We start from the raw sequence: 19,874 nt of genomic DNA, 5'->3' as shown, positions 1-19,874 counted from the left end.
TTAGTTAATGCAACCAAATTCTACATTTATCTAATCGCAAGCGCTCATTTGTCTTTGCCACAAAGCAGCCGACAAGTTACAACCACTCAAGCATTACAATACATATACATATGTATATATATACCTGCCCACCACGCTCAGCAACCTAGGCAGCCAGTTGGTGTGTGAGACCGCCAATCAGAATGGATTAGTGTCGGATGTGAGAAATTAACTTTGCAAACCAAAGGCAAAATTACGCTAAATGCAACTTAGCGCGCAAGTTTACAGCTATACGCATATATGTATGTGTGTGTGTGGGTGCATGCAAATGACGACGCAGAGGATGCAAATGTGTAGGTGAGAAAATCCGTTTTAGTTTTTGCAATTAACATATTAAGCAAGAGATTAGCAGCCAGCCAACGACGACTCATGCAGGTAGACATATATTAGCAGCAAGCAGCCAACACACAAACATACACACACGCATGTGCGGCGAGAGTAATGGCTGTAAAATGGTTGCATGGTAGCCCCCAACAGATGTATGAGCATGTAATGAGAACTCAGCGCGGTCGCATATGGTCAAATGTAAATATGCTCACAAGCGTGTGTGTGAGCAAGTTTTATTAAACAGATATACATATGTGAGTATGTTTGTGTTTGTAGCTGTGGGCACACAGTGCATCCTCAAGCTTTGCGGTTAGCATGCCACACAGACACCGACCGCTACTAGCTTAAGCCCAGCTGGTGGGCGCTTTTTGTGAAGTCTGGCACCTGTTTGCTGCGGCATACATACACAATCACACATACTTATTCATATATCCATATGCATGCTTGTATGTATGCACTTGCTTGTATGTTATACTTTAATTTTCATATGCATCTAGCCCGCCCGCCCTTAGTGCTGTCGTACACCTGCTTATTAGCATGCAAATTACAAGGCCTAAGCGCTATTAGTCGTCCGTACTTAGTGGGCGTTTGCGCTGTATAAAAATTATGTAGCACAGTGTGCACATTTTTCATGTGTGCATTATAATTAACGCCAGTTTAAATATATATGACCTGCTTTTGGGCGGTTTAGCATTTGTTAGTTCGAAATTTATTTAAATTGTAAATTTGCTAAATTGAATACTTGGCAGCCAAACTAAAGTGGTCGTAAGTGAAATGGTGTCGTTAGTGGATTACGTCGTGTGATGGTTAAAGCTTAGCTGTCAGTTGGTTGATTATGGATTATAAGTTATTAGCAGTTGTGAAAAATTATTGGAAATTACAAAAATATAAAAAATTATAAAAAATGTTAAAAATTAACCAATAATTATTAAGTTTTTAAAAATCCAGTATTAAAAATTAAGCTTTAATAAAATGATATTTTTTTTAAATGTCTCAACTAACCTTAACTATCGAAATATAGTATGTATTTTTGCTATGTTTGTGCTACACTGCGTATGAGTAGCATGCTTCGCTAGGAAAATATTTTTTATAATTTGTGGAAAGTAAATGGCCTATAATTCTAAAGAAATACTGCGCTTGTGCATGCAAACATATGATTTTGTAACAAAAGCAATTAAGAAATTCCAATAAAAATATATATACATATACTATATATAGTTCTTCGTACTCACTTGCAATGTGCTCGTTATGAAAGGCCAACATTTGGTCGTCTGTTTATTTTCACCGTTTAAATTGCGAAAAAATTTTAGGTTAACCGTAACCGACGCGAAACACCGCGAAATTAAGCGCGAAACCGAAACCGTATTTGCCGTATATACCGCTATTTTACCGTAAACTGAAAACGCGAAAATTTAACAACACTTTTTTTCACAGTTAAGGCTTAATGCAGAAACTATCAGCGATTTTTTTGCTTACGCGCAGCTGTCACCGCTCGACGGTCACTTTATGCCCCCAATTATTTTGCCGAGACACGAAAATTATGCTGACATCTTTGTAGTACTTTTGCACAACAACTGCAGCAAAGACATGCACCTGCAAAGAGAAGAAAGAGAGAGAGAGAGTGTGAGTGAATGAAAGAAACACTTTAGTAATATTTAAGGAAAAGCTAAAAAAGCAACAAATTCAGTGTAGAAAGTTGAAAAAATTGCGACAAAAGTTTGCGCTAAGAAAAAATTGTATAAAATTTGCTTACGAAAGTTTGGCGCTTAAGGCTATAAAACGTACCGAAACTTAAACAAACAACAAATAAGGCAAGAGCGCTTAAAAAATCTGAAGCGTTTAAAGCACAACATTTTTAGCTGGCTCTTAGACAAATTTTTACTTTCCGGCGCTGAAAAGATATGCGCCGCTGCTTTGTTGTTGTTTGTGTGCGCGTATGCGCCTGTATTATGTCAACTGCATTACCGTTAAGAGAATGCCTGCAGTAGTTGCACTGGTGAGCAAAAGAAAAATTGTATCTGCTTAGGCACAGACATAAGTCAAGGTGGAGCTTTGTATGTGTTGTTGTTGTGGCATATTTTTTTGCTGTTGTTTGTTTTTATTGCAATGTAGTTTAAGTTCCACGTAGATTTGAATATTTGTATATATTTTGTGATTTTTTTGTTGACAGATTTTAGACGCAGACGGATTTGCATAAGTTAAGTTTGCAAGGGCTGCGATTTTTCACAAAGAATGTCTGCGCTTGCTTAAAACTTAGCGTGATCAGAAAGTAAGGATGATTGGTGATGTTGTGACCTATTCGAGAAACGGACGTCAAAGGTTCAAATTTCATATTTTGTTTAAAGCTATTGAAGCAGGCAAGAAAACCTTATATGTCAGTCATATTTTGAGACTCTCATAAAGTTGAGATTATTCATAGTATTCGTATGGCAATGACGAAAAGCACACATAAATTTCATCACTAATGGTAAGAGGTTGAGATATTGGCTATGAAACTAAATCATTAACTTTTACTTTTTTTTTAACTTTAACATGAGTAAGAAAAATCGCGGTGCAAACCTCATTTATTATCTATCTAAGGTCAAATAACCCCTAGATCTCTATTAGATAACCAAATATTAAGGAGATGCCTATCGGTTACTGCATCGGTTACCTTATAATGCTATAGGAACTCATACCAAAGTAGGTGTTTTGGAACTTAGAAGCCACAGTCAAGGTAAAAATATTCTATAGTGTATTCGTCTGTTAGAGGGCGCTCGTAAACGCCACACTTGTTTAGAAGCTTGAACGTGTGAAAATACCGCCTCTCATAGGCAGCACTGGTGCACTGTGGCTGAGTGATTTGGAACCGTTTCTCGTTATAAAAATAATTCAGTCAATATGCAAAAAAAATGAAACTTTTTAAAACATGTGTCAGCTAAGCTAAACTATAATCTCATTTACGCTGCTGTCATACTGTCAAATACTTTCAGTCCAGTTTTAAGTAATCTATGAATATTTAAATCAGTTTAGAACTTTTAAGTTTCTAAAATCCCAAATTGAAAAAAGGGCCCAGTTTAACAATTTATGTTTTTATGTGAAGCTCCCGCAAGCTTCAGTAAACGTCAGCTTAAGCCAGCTCTGTGGCAACACCAACAATATTTTTTGAAAATTTTTTTTTAGATACTAGAATTTCTAAAGCTTTAATAGAGTATTTATAAATTTTAAAACGCTTTCACATAACAAAATTAAAAATGTCGAACACCTATACAGTTATTTACATCAGCAAATGCTGCAAATATCTATAAATTTAGATTTCGACATAAAAATGCATAATTCTCACCACTACCTGAGCGTGACTAATCCAAAAAAATCCTATTCTCTATTTAATTGTCTACAGCGACTGACATGAGCGATTTCACAGCAATTAAAAAGAGAGCGATAAAATAAAATGCAAAGTCACCAAAGCGCCAGTGACTTTACCAGTGCATTTGGCATAGAACTAAACACTATATATACATATGTATATATATAAATATTTACTAGAGTATATGTATACAAGTGCATATGCATGTAGAAGTGGGTGTGCCAGCCACAGATCGTGCTGATTGTGGTCAAACCGGCAAATCGCTGTCATTGACTTTCATTTCATTTTTTCAACACCATTCTACTCAGGCGATTTTTTTACACACAGCGACATAGAGAATTAGATATGCATATGCATATACATAGCCATAGATAAATACATATATTTCAGTATAAAAATATATTTCCTTTTAATCCGCCTTTCAACTCGTGCGGCATGGCAAGCGTTTTAGCTGCACAAAGCGCGACATGAATTATAGTGTCTAAAAAGTCAACGCCAAACACACACATATACATTTAGCGGTAATATTGCCGCACATACAGGCAAATGAATATTTTACTAGTCTCCATATATGTAAGTATAATATGTAGTGCATGGAAAGCCACCAAAGTTAGTTAGTTAGTTAGTTGGTGAATAGGTGTTTTAAATGAATAGTGATTTGGAATTTTGTAAATGCAAATTTATTACAAAATAATCCGTTGATGTCCAAACGAACTGATTTATGTGGAAAGCGTGGTGCAGACAAAGTTATAAACTTATTCACGCCTATATTCGAACATATCGATTTTTTGAGCTACTAAAAGGATTTTTTTTGTACTAAGTTCAATACTCTATTCATGTATATAAAATTTACGGTTTAGCTTTAAATAAAATTTATCCATTTACGAACTTTTAAGCGCAAACTAAAGTTGAATACTATGTTTTTGAATATTTAACATTTAAAACTAACTGTTTTTGCATGCCACTAAAGTTTTTTTTTTTGATATTTTTTCGATTTTATTATGCTTAATTCTGAAATCCTTTCAGCAAATCATTTTTATATTATATTAAAACTTTTGTTTTTGAAATGTATTCAAAATATTTCTAAAAAAAATTCAAAAACTTTTTTGTCATACATTTTTTTAAAACAAATATTTTGTATTACATTTTTTATTTTTATATATCCAGTTTTTTTCACTTTCGCACAATTTTTTTTTGAAACTTATAAAAAATATTCCAAAAAAATCAAACATTTTTCAGTTATCAAATTTTTAATATTTTATTAAAAATATTTTGCATTCAAATTTTTTAGAAATTAATTTTATTTTTTGAATAAATTTTTTTTTGAAAATTTTATGAAAATATTTCTAAAAAAATAAATAATTTTTCGATAATAAATTTTTTTGATTTTCATCACAAATGCTTACCCTGAAATTTCGTTTGATGTTTTTTGCGATTTTTTTTTTAATTTATTGAAAATACTCCTAAAAGAAATCAAAAGATTTTATGTAAATTTTTTTTTTTAGTTTTTGTTATAAATTTTTTTAATTAATTTAGGTTTTTGAATTTTTTTTTTATTTATTGAAAATATTTATTATATATTTTATATTTATATTATATATTTATGTATAATAAAAATATTAAACATTTTTCTGTAAAATTTTTTTTTAATTTATATTATTATGTACTAATTTTTTTCATTTATTTCAAATTTGATCAATTATTTTCTGAAAATATTTTTATTGAAAATATTTCTAAGAAAATAAATCATTTTACCAATAATTTTTTCATTTTTATTACAAATATGTTGCATTAAAAATGTTAACTTTTTTTTCAGAATTCGTTGAAAATATTTCGAAAAATATTAAAACTTTTTCTGTAATGAATTTTTCAAATATTTTATTTCAAAATTTTTACATCAAAATTATTTTTAAATTAATAAATTTTTTGAATTTTTTAGTACAATTATTTTCATTGCCATTTTTATGAAATTTATTTCGCATTTTGAAATTTATTTTTAATATCTTTCAAAAAAATCAAATATTTTTCTGTAATAATTTTTTTTTTTCAATTTTTTATTACCCATGTTTTTCATCATTTTTTATATTTATTTTTATTTTTTTTTTTATTTCAATTTTGATTTTTTTTTAGATAAATTGAAAATATTTCTAAAAAAAAATAAAGCATTTCTCTGCAATATTTTTTTTAATTTTAAATTACAAATATTTTGCATTAAAATTTTTCTGTAACAAAAAAATAAAAAAAATCGTTTATACATAGTTCCAAAAAAGTTTGAAATTGTTTCAGAAATAAATTGAAAAAACTTCCAAAAACTCATTGAATTGAAAAAAGTTTGAAAAAAATTTAAAAACTCCAAAAAAAGGAACTCTAGTGAGAGAAATAAGAAATTAAACGAAATTATTATTATTGCTTTCATAATTTTAATTTCTAATTCGAGCATTTTATCGAAAAATGAATGTTTGAAATTAATTTCGAAACGATTATTTCCTAATTTATCTCACTAAAAGCATATTTCAGCTGCTCTCTCCCGCAAATGCACTTCAAAATGTTATTTTAGTTAACAAATTCAATAAAACGCACATTTGCTTTGCCAAAGCCATAAATATGATTTTTTTATTAAAGCTGCGCACTGGCAATGCAAATTCGCTGGTGTTGCGATGTCGCAGCGCGCAACAATAACAAAAACAGCCAACTTGGCTTAATCAAAATCTTGTCAAAATATGTCAAAAGCAATTTGCAATTTGCGCAGCAAAGCAAATACACGCGTCAAGCAAATATGTACAGTTATAAATATATAAGGACAAATACATATAAACATATACATAAATATATAGTACGTATATATGTATGTATGTATATGGTAAATATATGCATGTGTCACATTGGCAGCGCTTGAGCGTATACTGTGCAACGCTTTAGTGCTTTTTCTTGCTTATACACGGTTACTGTCTCCACGCGCCACCACCACTGCCAGGCATAACAAGCTAACCGCCTCTTAGCTCCTGCAGCCAACGTCGCAACGCCTGCACCGTAACCGCTAAAATTTGATTTCATTTCAATTTCAATTTAAATGGCAACGCGGCATAGCATAGCATGCCATGCTGCCACAAGAGACTAGCCGCACACATGAATGTATGTGTATGAGTGTGTGTGTGGGTGTAATAGAGATGGCTGATAGCAAGCGAGCGCAGAGATAGCAAGGGAAAGGCGTGTTGCTAGTTGTATCTGTACACAGATATATGTGTATATTGTATGTGCTTGTATGCGTGGCATCTACAAAGTAGCAGTGCGGTGGCGGTGGCAAAAATTCATTAAGAAAATCGCGTTGAAAATGGAAATTTCATACGCTGCCATGTGTCGGTGTGTCTGTGCGGCATGCGCTTATGTGCGCCACGGTATGTGCCCTGTTGCACTGTGCTGTGTGGCAAGCGATTTGAAGATTGCATGCAGATATGCGCCACAACTTGCCTGCCTGCATTTAGTAAACGTTGTTGCCCGCCTATTTTTTATGGCCTGCCACTACTTTAATTTTCTATAGTGTTTTTCGAAATAGTTGCGCAAAAATGGATTTCGTTATGCCGCAAGCATGCACCGTTAGCATTTTCGTTGGCAACAGCGCGCGCCCGCACAGCCCAACAACCAGCACACAGTAGCAACAACTCGTAACGCCACACAATTGCTTGAGTGCCAGGCGGCTACATGCCCAATTCAGCAGCTTTCATATGGTGAGTGGTTTCTTGTTATCCTCGGCAAATTGCTGTAATTTAACTGTATATTCAGTAATATTGCAATTGCTTTAGCAACGCAGTTAAGTTAATTCAATTAACCTCACTTTTCGACAGGCTAAAAAGTAATTAAATACTAGAAATATACGAAATTGCTTATTAAGATTTTTGCATTACAACATTTCGGCTGTTATTTCATTGCTGTTCTTGTTTTCAAAAATGTCATTCTATCAAAAAGTTGTTATAGCTTTGCTAGCAGTTAATCAAGTCACATCCGGCATATGAGGGAAACATGAACGGCATTCACCTAATAACACACTCAAAGAATGTCAGCAAGCCTTTGCCACTTTGAGAAGGCAAATATTACTTTGGAGCAGATTTTTGAAATTACTGTGATAGTTTAAGACTAATAGTTCCTTCACTCTTCAGAACATTTGGCAGGAATAAGTCTATAATATAATTAGAGTTTAGAAATTATGCATTATAGCTTACAGCTTAGACCTATAACTTCCTCTCAGCTGCAGCATACATTTTACTTATACACCTTTCAACTTACAACTTGCAAATTAATATCATATAACTTAAAATTTACATCGTATAATTTGAAACCTTCAACTTCCATCGTAAAACTTACAACTTATATCATACAGCTAATACTTTATTTCTAACAACTTGTATCTTACAACTTACAACGTACTCCTTACAACTCACAACCCACACTTACCTCAGAAAAACAACTAAACACATCTCTAGCAGCATTACACTAAGTCTCTTGAAACAGTTTAATTTCTGCAAACATTTTTATTTAAAAAACCTTAATCCACTTTTACCTTCAAAACTAACTTTTTTACTTTACAACATCAAATTTTTTAACTTTACATCCTAAAACTTTTTACCCCTTAAAGCAGCAAATTTTTCATTCACTCCGCTAAACTAAGCTCACATGCCTTCAGGCATTTAGATTTCTTAACAATTTTGGATTTACACACTCGCTAACCTTTACACACTCCCTCTCTCCCTACCCCCTTTTGCCCTGTTATGCATTGGCATCCTTCGTTTATTAAAATTTTTGACATTCCCTAATCATAACGGCTTACTTGTTGTCGGAAATTGACGTTGTTTAGCGGAAATTCAAGAAATTGTTGTTATTGCAATTAAAACGAAAGACTGGTAAGTCCATAAAGCTTCCTGTTTCTGTAGAGTTATTATTTGCTACAAAAATTGTCGAGTTTTCATTTTTATTTTATTTTTTGGTTTTACTTGGTTATTACATGACTCAAATTGTGCTGGTTGGTCATGCACTTGAGCGCTTTTACACGTACCTCGAATTGTTTGGCACAGTACCGTTTTCTTACATGAATTTTCGTCTTTATATCGTTGCGCTTTTTCAATAATTTCATTTAAACATTTATTAATGCTTTGTTATAATATTTGTATATATATTGGACCTTCATCATAGATAGTAAGTATTGTCTTAATTTTCAATTGAAAAATGCAGTAACCGATTTTTGTCTAGGTTTCTGACAGTCGAATAGCCAAGTAATGAATTCTCAAAAAATTCTTTGAGGAAACAAGATTAACCTATCATCCAATGTTGAAGAACCAGGTCCTCATAGCATTATGAATAAACCTATGCGTGAACTCAAGTAGTCCTTTATGAAGTAGAAGGTTGTCGAATTGCAAACTTTGGTACGTACAAAGTCCGAAATAACAACGAGGAAACCAATGTTTGTGGCAGAAGTTATATAACATTGTTCGCTGATCAATAATATCGAGGTTTTGTTTGCACTTCTTCCAGAAGTGGAATATGATGCACCCATGGAAGTTATTTTAAATTCCCTAACAACATCTTCGACGAAGGTCAATAGTACACTAGGCAATACAGTAAACCACTAACCGGCAAATGCAAAAAAAAAAAAGATGTGCGAGATTCAAAATGAAATACATTACGGGTACAAAAATAGGGAAAGGCTGACATCTCCATGAAGAAAGCTAATAAGGATACCTGGTAGTTAATCCAAGTAGTTTGGAACCAGTAGTTCAAATATACGGGCGAAATATTTCTGCCATGGCAAATTCTTGTTTTTCTTATTTTAAGAAAGCGTTTTCTAATTTCCTTCCAAAGAAAAAATTAAAAAATAGTGTTGCCACATTTATAGAAAAAATTAAAATATTTGATATTAATTTTTTGAATTGGAAATATATTCAAAATAAAAACAAATTTATCGAATTTTGTCATGACTAAAACATATAATAGGGCTGCCACATGTTTAAGAAAAAAATTAAAACATTTTTCAATGATTTATTGGGATTTCAAACAAATATTCAAAAAAATAGTTTATCGAATTTAGTCCAAATTAAATCTTATAATAGAGATGCCACAAATTTATAAAAAAAAACCAAACTATTTTTTAATGAATTTTGGGATTTCAAATAAATAGAAAAAAAGAGTATCGAATTTTATTTCAATTAAAGCTTCTAATAGGGTTGCTACATATTTAAAAAAAAAATTAAAATATTTGTCAATAAATTTCAGATGTTCTAAAAATATTTTTGATTAATAATTTATACAATTTGATTTCAATTAAAGCTTATAATACGGTTGCCACATATTTATAAAAATAAAAATAAAAAACTATATTTTAAAGAATTTTGCGATTCGAAAAATAATAAAAAAAATAGTTCTTCGATCAGTTAAAGCTTATAATAAAGTTGCCACATTTTTATAAAAAAATATAAATTTTAAAGAATTTTGGGATTTCAAAAATATTGAAAAAAAAAGTTTATCAAATTCATGCACTCGGCTTTCTGAAGTTATTCTTCCTTGATGGTTGTTTCACAAAATCGATCAAAAATTTAATTTTTGATGTGACCTCAGCTTCCACTTATTTTTAAATAATAAATAATATTTTTTTATATGCTCCAGAGAAATTTATACAAAATTTGAAAACTGTAAATTTCTGATAATAAATTCCAGAAATTTTAATGCACTGATGTTCTCAATCAAGCAATCAAATTTAATGCTAAGCATTTGTAATAACAGTATTGCCAGTTTATTTATTTAAAATCAATGCCATTAGCATGATGTGCAATTACTTATTTACATATTAAGGCAACAACCACTGGCAGCCACCACCAGCACATAATCGTAAATATTTAGGTAAGAAATAAACATTCGTGAATAGCCTGGCTGGCACATGCCATATTCCAATCACACATTTTGCCAATAACTCCCACAATACGAACAACAACAAAAACATTATACGCCTAACGGCTACTAATATGCATGTGGGTGGCCAGTCGTCAATCGTGCAACACCCAGTTGAAAAGCACACCCACATAACGGTTATTGCCGACACCAACAACGGTCGGTAGTTGACTTGAAATTGCTGCCAAAACTCCTACTACGCGCACACCTCTACACCTAGAGTCTAGCTATTATTTATGGCCCATCATAAAATTCACGTTTTGCATTCAAATACACAATTTTGCCGTTAGCACTTACAACAACAGCAGCAACCAATAGCTTACATACAACATAGCAGTGTATGAACCGAATAGAGCGCTGGCAAAGTGACCTTATGGATTTGATAAGCAGCAAAACCAAAGCAGTCGAGGCACATATTAAGGCAAGCGATGGCGGGGAAGAGAGTGGCGAGAGTGAGGTGTGAGCAGCGAGTGTGTTAGTCGGGAAGATTGCACAACGCAAATGTGCTTGCAAATCAGTGAAATGCTGACGCCGACGCCAACACTCAATCACACCAATACACACACACACACACCTGCACACTTGGCTGCAATATGTGTATGCAAATGTGCTGGGCCAAGCAAACTTTGTGCCTGTCGGGGCAATAATATTGCTTTTGTTGTGAATTTAGGCCGTCATTGGCAGTTTATGGCTCCTTGCTGTGCGCCACAATACATGTATGTGTGTTGCTGTATGTAATTGTATGAGTTTTGGCGTGTGCTTACAAAATGGCGGCTGCTGGCAACTGAACGTCAGCTGAAACTGATTGCGATTTGCTTCGATAAATGAAGACGTTCAACTTAAAATTCTATGCCACATGCGCGCGCCTGCAAGCGCACACAACTAACACACACACACATGCGCTTCGATATGTACATACAAGCAACCGCGCGCTGGCAATGCACGAATGACTGACTGCTTGGCAGCTGTAATCTGACTCAGGCAAGCCGTGTAGCTGATGGCGGCGGCGCGAATGGACGTTGGCGCTCATATCTTCAGCTGCAAATTATGACATTGCAACATTAGTGCATACTTACATACACATGCATGCTAGTGTGGTTGTTGCAAATATTAATGCTGCCGCCTGCTGTCTGCTTTGCGATTGACTGCTTGTGCTTTTGCATAGGCGCATAGTTGACTAGTTGACTGTTGGCTATGTCGCTTTTACGGCCTAGTTGACTTCGCCGTCTGATTACGCTCGACTGCTCATGAGTGGCCGCCACAACGCCTAGTGCAGGTAATGCGCATTCAATGCATGGCGGGGCAGGCAGGCGTATGAGCGCGCCTGTTGGCTCTTAATATGCCCGAGTGCTGGTATTTTTCTTATACATACATATACATACCTACATGCAGTTGTAAATGTATAGGTAAATATTTTTAACAGCCTATAGGCAACTATTTGCTACACTTGCACTCCATTTTGGCAGGTTAAATGCTGGCAATAACAATTTTGCTGCTTCATACCGCGAGTTGCTAGTAAATAAGAGAAGCTTAGTATTTTTTACAGTCTAGTAAAGTTGTGTGAAAGCATTTCTTTTGAGGTAAGGCGAGTTTTTCAGTTCGTCTCAAGCCAGAACATCACAGTTAAAAAACAGAAATTACATTAATTTCGGCTGCACTGAAGTTATAATACTGTTCTGATGCCTAAGCAAATAATTCATGCCAAATTTTATGAAGATATCTTCTCAAACAAAAAAGTTTTCCTTACAATTATCATAAAGCTGCCTTACAAACTAAAATGGTCGAAATCAAGACCTTATAAAGAATTTGTTGTATTTATAAAGCATTTTATAGCTTCAGTGCAAACGCAGTGAACATTTTATTTTTGTTCTGATTTACATTTGGTTCAACTAATTATGTGCTCACAGTCACACAACCGTAGAGAGCACCGTCATGCATTTACAGACCTAATCAAATCCTTCAAATTTCTAAACACAAACAAAAGCGCGCAGAGCGAGAAATGGCAAATAAACAGGCACCCTCACTAAAGTTGACGCATGAAAAAAAAAGCAAAATAAACGCGCTTACCAACAACAGCTGTGTAAAGCTGTTGCGTACCTCTCGATTTTGGCATGAACTTTAGGAAAGAGCCAAAATGCGGCAAAATATGCCCGCAAAATAGGCGACCAAGCAAAAACTACAAAAAAAGAACATGCACTAAAATTTATAAAACTTAAAATGAATGCTGGTACAAGATTTACGAACAGCGACTGCAGTTCAGCTTGTATACTTGAAACTTGTGAGTGAAAGCGGACTTCTCAATTGGTCGCTCTGCGCTTCTATAATTCGTCGCAGTTGGTCTATGTGTTTATTATTTATACGTACTGTGCGTTGAAGGTAGTGGGCCATTGCGTCTATAGCTGGTTTGTATTTATTTTATAAGTTCAACGCAAAAGCCAAGTTTACCTCGCAAGAGTAAATATTAAGTGATTGCAAGGAGAGGAGAATTTCGTAGTTTGGAGTTAAATTATTTTTTTTGCTGTTGGCAACTCTAATACTGATATTATATAGGGAGCATTTATTTGCAACTTTTAAAAATGGATTGCCACAATGACTAAAAAAAAATTGTTATAATTTTTTGGTATTTGAAAAATATGAAAAATAAATAAATTATCAAAAAATAGGGTTGCCACCTTCTTATAAAAAAAGTAAATAAAATTTATTGGAACGTCAAATAAGTATTAAAACAAAAAAAATTTTGTTCAATTTGGTCTAGACTAAAGCTTATAATAGGTTTGCCACTTTTTTGTACAAAAAAATAAAACATTTATTAAAAAAATTTTGGTATCTGAAAAATTTGAAAAGATTATAATTTTTTCAAATTGGTCTCTATTAAAGCGTATAATAGGGTTGCCACATTTTTGCAAAAATAAAATAAAATGTTTTTTAATTTGTGCCTGGAATTTAAAAGTTAATTTAATTTTCAAACCAATAAGTTTAACGAATTTGGTACCAATTTAAGTTTATAATAGGGTTGCCACATTTCTACAAAAAAAAAATAAAATATTGTTTAATGAATTCTTCGAATTTCAAATAAATTTTCAAACAAAATAGTTTACCGAATTTAGTATCGATTTAAAAATAAAATATTTTTTAAAGAAGTTTTGATTTTTGAAAAATATTAAAAAATAATACGTTATCAAATCGCCATTTTTTTAAATTGCATTAATCTCCTGGTTTTATCTAATTAACGAACAAACACATAAAATACATAAATATTACTTACTCTCCATCAAGCACAATCAAGGCGCTAACGACCTTCGCGCAACAAACATATCAAATATACTTGAAGCAAGGCAACAACCGCTGCCGCAACGAAAGCAGCCGAAGCAACGGCGACAACAACGAACCTACTTCATTTCGCATCATCACTGCAGCTGTTTATAGCGCAGCCAATGCAGTCTGTGCCTGCTTTAGTGGCGTACAAGTACCGTAATTGCAGGTAGCACACATTTGAGCCTCCTAATAGGCACGTCACTCATACGCCGCGTCGCACCGACAACGCATCAACAATTGCCTACACTGTAGAACAACACACACAACCACAAATACAGCGCTACGCATTTGCTTTCTCCAACTCATACACTTTTGTTTTCATTTTTATTTTACCGTTATGATTTTATGTGCTTCGCTTTTGCTGCTTCTGCTTTGCAGTCGTCGCTTATTGTGTTGCTCACGTGTGCAAGCAAAAAGTGGAGTACGAAAAATGAAAAGCATATACAGGTACGTGGCAGGCTGCTGACTGCACTTAAGCTCGAGTCTCCAGTAATTATGAAAATTTTATGTATTTACCGTTACTCTACTGTGAATATACGAATGTCTTTATACGCGCATAAGTATGTGTGTGTGTGCGTTCATAGTGCAGGTGCTTGAGGAAAAGTGGCAGTAATTAAAATTTTTGTGTGCACGCGTCTACTTCCTCGAGTCGAGTTCTGCAGAGAGCTACAAGCTTTCGTCAGCGTTACCACTGCAGCACTTTGATTTTTTGTTTATTATTATTTTTTTTGCTTTGCTTATTTCTGCTCCCTTTTGTGGTTATTTTCTTGATTTGCTTGCGTACTCCAAATATGCTTTATAATACTGCAATGTACCGTTATGTATATGTATGTATATAAACAAGGCTAAATGTATGAAAATTGTCGGTTATAAAGCAACAAATAAAATATTTGTGAGGAAAATTAATTAACTAATAAAAATTAAGAGGATTGTCTAAATTTTTTAATTTGCGCCTTAATGTAGGCAATATTTATAAATGTGTATTATTTTTTAGATCCATTTGTTATTAATAATAAATATAGCGCCTAATTTTGGCAATATCTAACAATTTCTATTATTATTATTGCATAACTTCGTGTTAAATATAAAATTCAACTCCTAAATGTAGGCATTTTTTATCTTATTTGTATTAACTAAAGATCTTTTTAAAATTCAGATAATACTTTCTCCACCAAACACAACAAGTTTAAGTAAATGCGCTGAATTTAATTATAATAAAAAATTATATCGCATATTAATTTCTTCGCCTGAAGGAAGGCAATGTTTTACCTCTTTTGTCAATTGATAGGTATGATTAAGGCATTGAGAGAACACTTATGCCGAGCAGCATTGCACTTTCTCTTTTACGAATTATTTTTTCACGCTAATTATTTGATTATTAAATTCTGCGCCTAATTATAGGCAATATTTTTGAAATTTCAATAAATAAATAAGCTTAAAGAATTTTTGTATTTCTTATGCCGAGAAGCATAGTATATTTTAAGTGAAATCCATTTGCTATTGCTCTATTTAAGGCTATTAATTTTCTCGCCTAAAGGTAGGCAATGTTTTACCTATATCAATAACTTAGTACAATAAATTCTCAAACAATTCTTATCTGGAGCAAGACAGCAATTTTTTGTTATGAACATTTTAATTTTGCTCCATATAATCCAACATTAAATTCTGCGCCTAAATCTAGGCAATACTTTCATATTGTTGTCAATAGTTTACTATGATTAAATAATTTAAACAACTCGCCGATTACCACAGCAATTTTTAATTACAGACATACTCTTATTGCTCTATTTTATCGAATAGTAATTTTTACGCCTAAAGGTAGGCAATGTTTTAGTGATTTTGTGTATAATTTCTTAATATTGAAATGGTTTCGTTTATAATTTATTATTATGGATGAAGTTTGACAACTCCCCCGTCCATCGGCACTGAAAAAAGCAAATTTTTTTCTATATTATATAGTCCACATTCTCTTCTACTAAACTCTATTTAAAAAAGAGCATATTTGCTTTGACAAACCACGGGAAATACAGTAAATCTGCGTTTGACATTTGTACAGTCATTAACAAAGGAAAAGAAACAAAAGAATATCATCAACTCACTAACTGTCAGTGCAAATAATAGACATTTTGACAGGCGCGCAAAAGTATGCAATAAATATGTACCTACCAGAACAGGTGTATGCTTATTGATTGAAAAACAAATACCGGCATTTTATATAAAAATATATATATTTAAAGTGGCAACCGCAAAGCATCGGCTGTAAACACTCGCCACTCAATGAAAGTCAATTTAAAATTTATATAACGTATATATTTCTAACACTTTTGTTATAATTTAATTAAAATCGAATGCCGTGTACTCACACATATAAATATGTAGGCACTTTTTTGTTTGTATACATATACATACATATGTACATACGGCACATTTTTGAATATCCATTAAAATTACAACAAATTAAATTGAATTGGATTTTGATGTGCGATTATGGCTGGCACAAGCTCGAAATAAATGGAAAACATTGAATGAAAGTATTAAAATATTTTTAGTTGCAAATGTCACATTTCATATTATAGTGAGCTGCAACTGTATATAACTGTTTGCGGGTGTGTGTGTTTGAGTGCAATACTTACATACTTTAATTGTAAATATTTACAAATGCAATAGGCTAACGGCATGATTAAGGTGTTTACAAACGATTTTACAGATTACACTTTAAATTCATATACAGTGGTGGGCAATGAAATGGAAACAAATTAAAAAATTTTAAAATTAAATAAATTTTCGACAGAGCTTACTAATTTAAAAAAAATTAAATTAAATTAAGTTAAATTAAATTAAAATATTAAATTAAATTAAATTAATTAAAATAAATTAATTTAAATGAAATTAAATTAAACTAATTTAAATTAAATTAATTAAAATAAAATCTAATTAATTTAGATTAAATTAAATTAAATAAAATTAAATTAAATTAAATTAAATTAAATTTAGTTAAATTAAATTAAATTAAATTAAATTAAAATAAATAAAATGAAATTAAAATAAATTAATTAAAATTAAATCTAGTTAATTTAAATTAAATTAAATTAAATTAAATTAAATTAAATTAAATTAAATTAAATTAAATTAAATTAAATTAAATTAAGTTCAAATAAATTAAATTAAACTCAATTCAATTAAATTAAACAAAATAAAATATCTCATCAACTAAAAGAAAATGATTTCCCATATTTTTATATGCACAACACTGTAAAGTTAAAAAATTAAAACGCTGCTTCACACAAAAAAAATATATATGCCTACTGGCATTATGCCACATTTCCTATAAAAAGAAACTTTAAATATGTAATATATATAAATAAATCTGCGCTTGTCTGCTCATTTCGAAATAAAAACTGCCACATTTTACTGCCAACTGAATTATTCAACACATTACAAATTTCAATTGCATTTGACATATTTCAGCAAATCTCTGCAACAGCCAAATGAAATGTTGAATAAATTAAAAATAAAGATACAACCAAAGAGATAGTGAAAAAATGGCAAACAGTTTTCAGTGAAATAATACACAAATGTGCAATCAATTTGGAAATAGAACAAAACATTGTCGTAGATAACAAAGTATACACGAATGCATTTCAAATTTAATAGCACTAAAAGCATTACATATTTAATGTGCTTTTGCAGCTTTGACGAAAATAATATATTATGAAGAGATGGGTTAAGCTGGTTATGAATTAAACTGCTCTTGTTGAATTCCTAAATGAAATAATACACATATATTTCGAAATTTGTGAAATTTGAAGTTAAGTTAGTTAAGTGGTTACTAGGCAACGAACAGATCCAATTACCTCCCTCAAAACATATCATAAAGATTGCGCAATATTCCAATTTAAGATCTAACCTAATTGTTTTATAGGCAAACCGAATCCTCTTAGTACAAATAATTGTCTATTTATTCCACTTGTCATATCCACACCTACCCTTCATTAACTTAAATTCTATTTGCTGACGAAAAAACTCGAAATTTTCAACAGAAATAGATGAAAAAAAGCATGACCAACTTAGCAGTTGACATATCAGAAGGCGCCAAATCAAAACGTTAAGGCTACAGCCAGACATCCATAGTCAGTCAGTCAGTCAAATTGCAAATGACAAACGTTGCGCAAATATTGGCTATGCAAATAGAAGCGGGCAAAAGGCCATGAGGCTAAATGGCAGGCGTGAAAACTGCCAGAAAGTGAGCAGCAAGCTCATATTGCTGGCGTTATAGAAATGTATATGTATATACAGGTATATGGACACATATGTGACATTTTTCGAAATTTCGAAAGTGCAAAATATAGACAGTTGTGTTAATATGTTGTAAATGAGTCATTTTGTATATAAGTTGGAAAAGATCTTCAGAACAGCTCTTGTCTTAACAAAAGCGCCTATAAATGTCAATATCTGTCAACAATTTAAAATTAAACGAAGCAAGACTCACTCAAGCGTCTGTCGTAACTCTCTCTTTCATAACTACCTACAGTCATCATGCTATAAGTATATAAGATACCCTGTCTCTCACCGAAACACAACCAAAAGTTCACTACTTGTTAAATTTATTTGTCGTTTGAATCAGCGCCGACTCTCATAGCTACTCGCACATCGCTTCCAACTAAGCATTCATTCAGTCGTTAATAGATTTGTATGTATGTATTTGTGAATATTTACACTGTCGTTATGCTATCGACCGGAATTGAAAATAGAATTTTCTGCAAACAAAAACCAATTGAAGTCAATTATTGTTTATGTAACTAATTTTATTTAAATATACGAGCCAGTCAAATGTTTGCCACCAGCGGCGCTGTGTGTGTATATAATGAGCGAAAGCGAATGGGAAAAAATGTTAGCAGAGGGTTTAGCGAATGGAGGAGTGAACGAGTATGAATAGAAATAGCTACAAGTGGGTGGAGAGAACGGTGTTTCAGAAGGGTCTGTAAGAAATTTATTTTTGAAATGTTTAAAAATTTTAAGTTGGGGCAGAATTTTAAACAAAAATAATAAATGAGTCTTTTCATAATTAAAAACTGAATTTTTAATAATTAATGCTCATTTTATTTTCAAAATAACCGAAATAAAATGAAAAATCTTAAAAAGAATTAAAAATCCTTGTTTATTTTTTTTTAATAACTATCTTTAATATTTATCTTTTTTGAAAAGGGTCTGTAGGAAATTTAATTATACTTTTCAGAATATTTTAAAATTTTAAGAGCAATAAAATGTCATTCCATTTTCCAAAATTACAGGAAAAAATAAAAAAAAATTTAATATATGGTTTTTTTTTATTTATGCTCTTTACTAAATCAACGTCTTTACAAAAGTATTTTGAAATGTATTAACTATATTTTGAACAATTAATGGTCATAATTAAAAAAAAAAATACAAAAACACAAAATTGTAAAAAATTAAGAAATTCAAAAATATTTTTTTTAATTGAAAAAATTTAGGTATTAATACAAAATTAATTTTTTTAATTAAAAAAAATATATATTGGTCATAATTAAAAAAATACGAACAAACAAAACCATTTAAAAATCTTTTGGAAAAAATTTTAATATTTATCTTTTACGAAAAATTTTTCAATATATCAGGCTTTTTTATTGAATCTCCCAACAAAAATTGGCTCAAGTTTTATTTTTTATAAATATTTTAAAAATATTTTTAAATTTTAAAACTAGAGTTAGCCGACTATTTTGCACTAATGACTCATGTTTTGTACAACAAAACCTCTCTACTGACCCTTTTCGCCTGTAATGCACTAAATATCAACAAAAAGCTGCTGTAAATGAAAATATATACACATATACAAGTAGATATAACAATATATATTTTCACATAAACATATATACACATATGCACATACATATTT

The 19,874-nt window shown here is 31.6% G+C and overlaps 1 protein-coding gene across 8 annotated transcripts in view; it reads right to left on the bottom strand.

The window, feature by feature from the left end:
- The window catches only part of LOC105229482 (CUGBP Elav-like family member 4), an 823,207-nt gene that overhangs the window by 694,472 nt on the left and 108,861 nt on the right, over positions 1 to 19,874 (bottom strand). For all 8 annotated transcript variants that reach the window (XM_049458193.1, XM_049458200.1, XM_049458189.1 and 5 more), the window contains one exon: positions 1,599 to 1,959. In XM_049458193.1, coding sequence (XP_049314150.1) covers positions 1,599 to 1,629 — 31 coding nt within the window. In that variant the 5' untranslated portion in view covers positions 1,630 to 1,959. The remainder of the gene's footprint in view (positions 1 to 1,598; positions 1,960 to 19,874) is intronic.

Source organism: Bactrocera dorsalis, chromosome 5 (genome assembly GCF_023373825.1).
Source record: "Bactrocera dorsalis isolate Fly_Bdor chromosome 5, ASM2337382v1, whole genome shotgun sequence".
In the NCBI taxonomy this organism is placed as follows: Eukaryota; Metazoa; Arthropoda; class Insecta; order Diptera; family Tephritidae; genus Bactrocera; species Bactrocera dorsalis.
The sequence above is the reverse complement of the archived record's forward strand: the minus strand, read 5'-3'. Positions and strand labels throughout refer to the sequence as shown.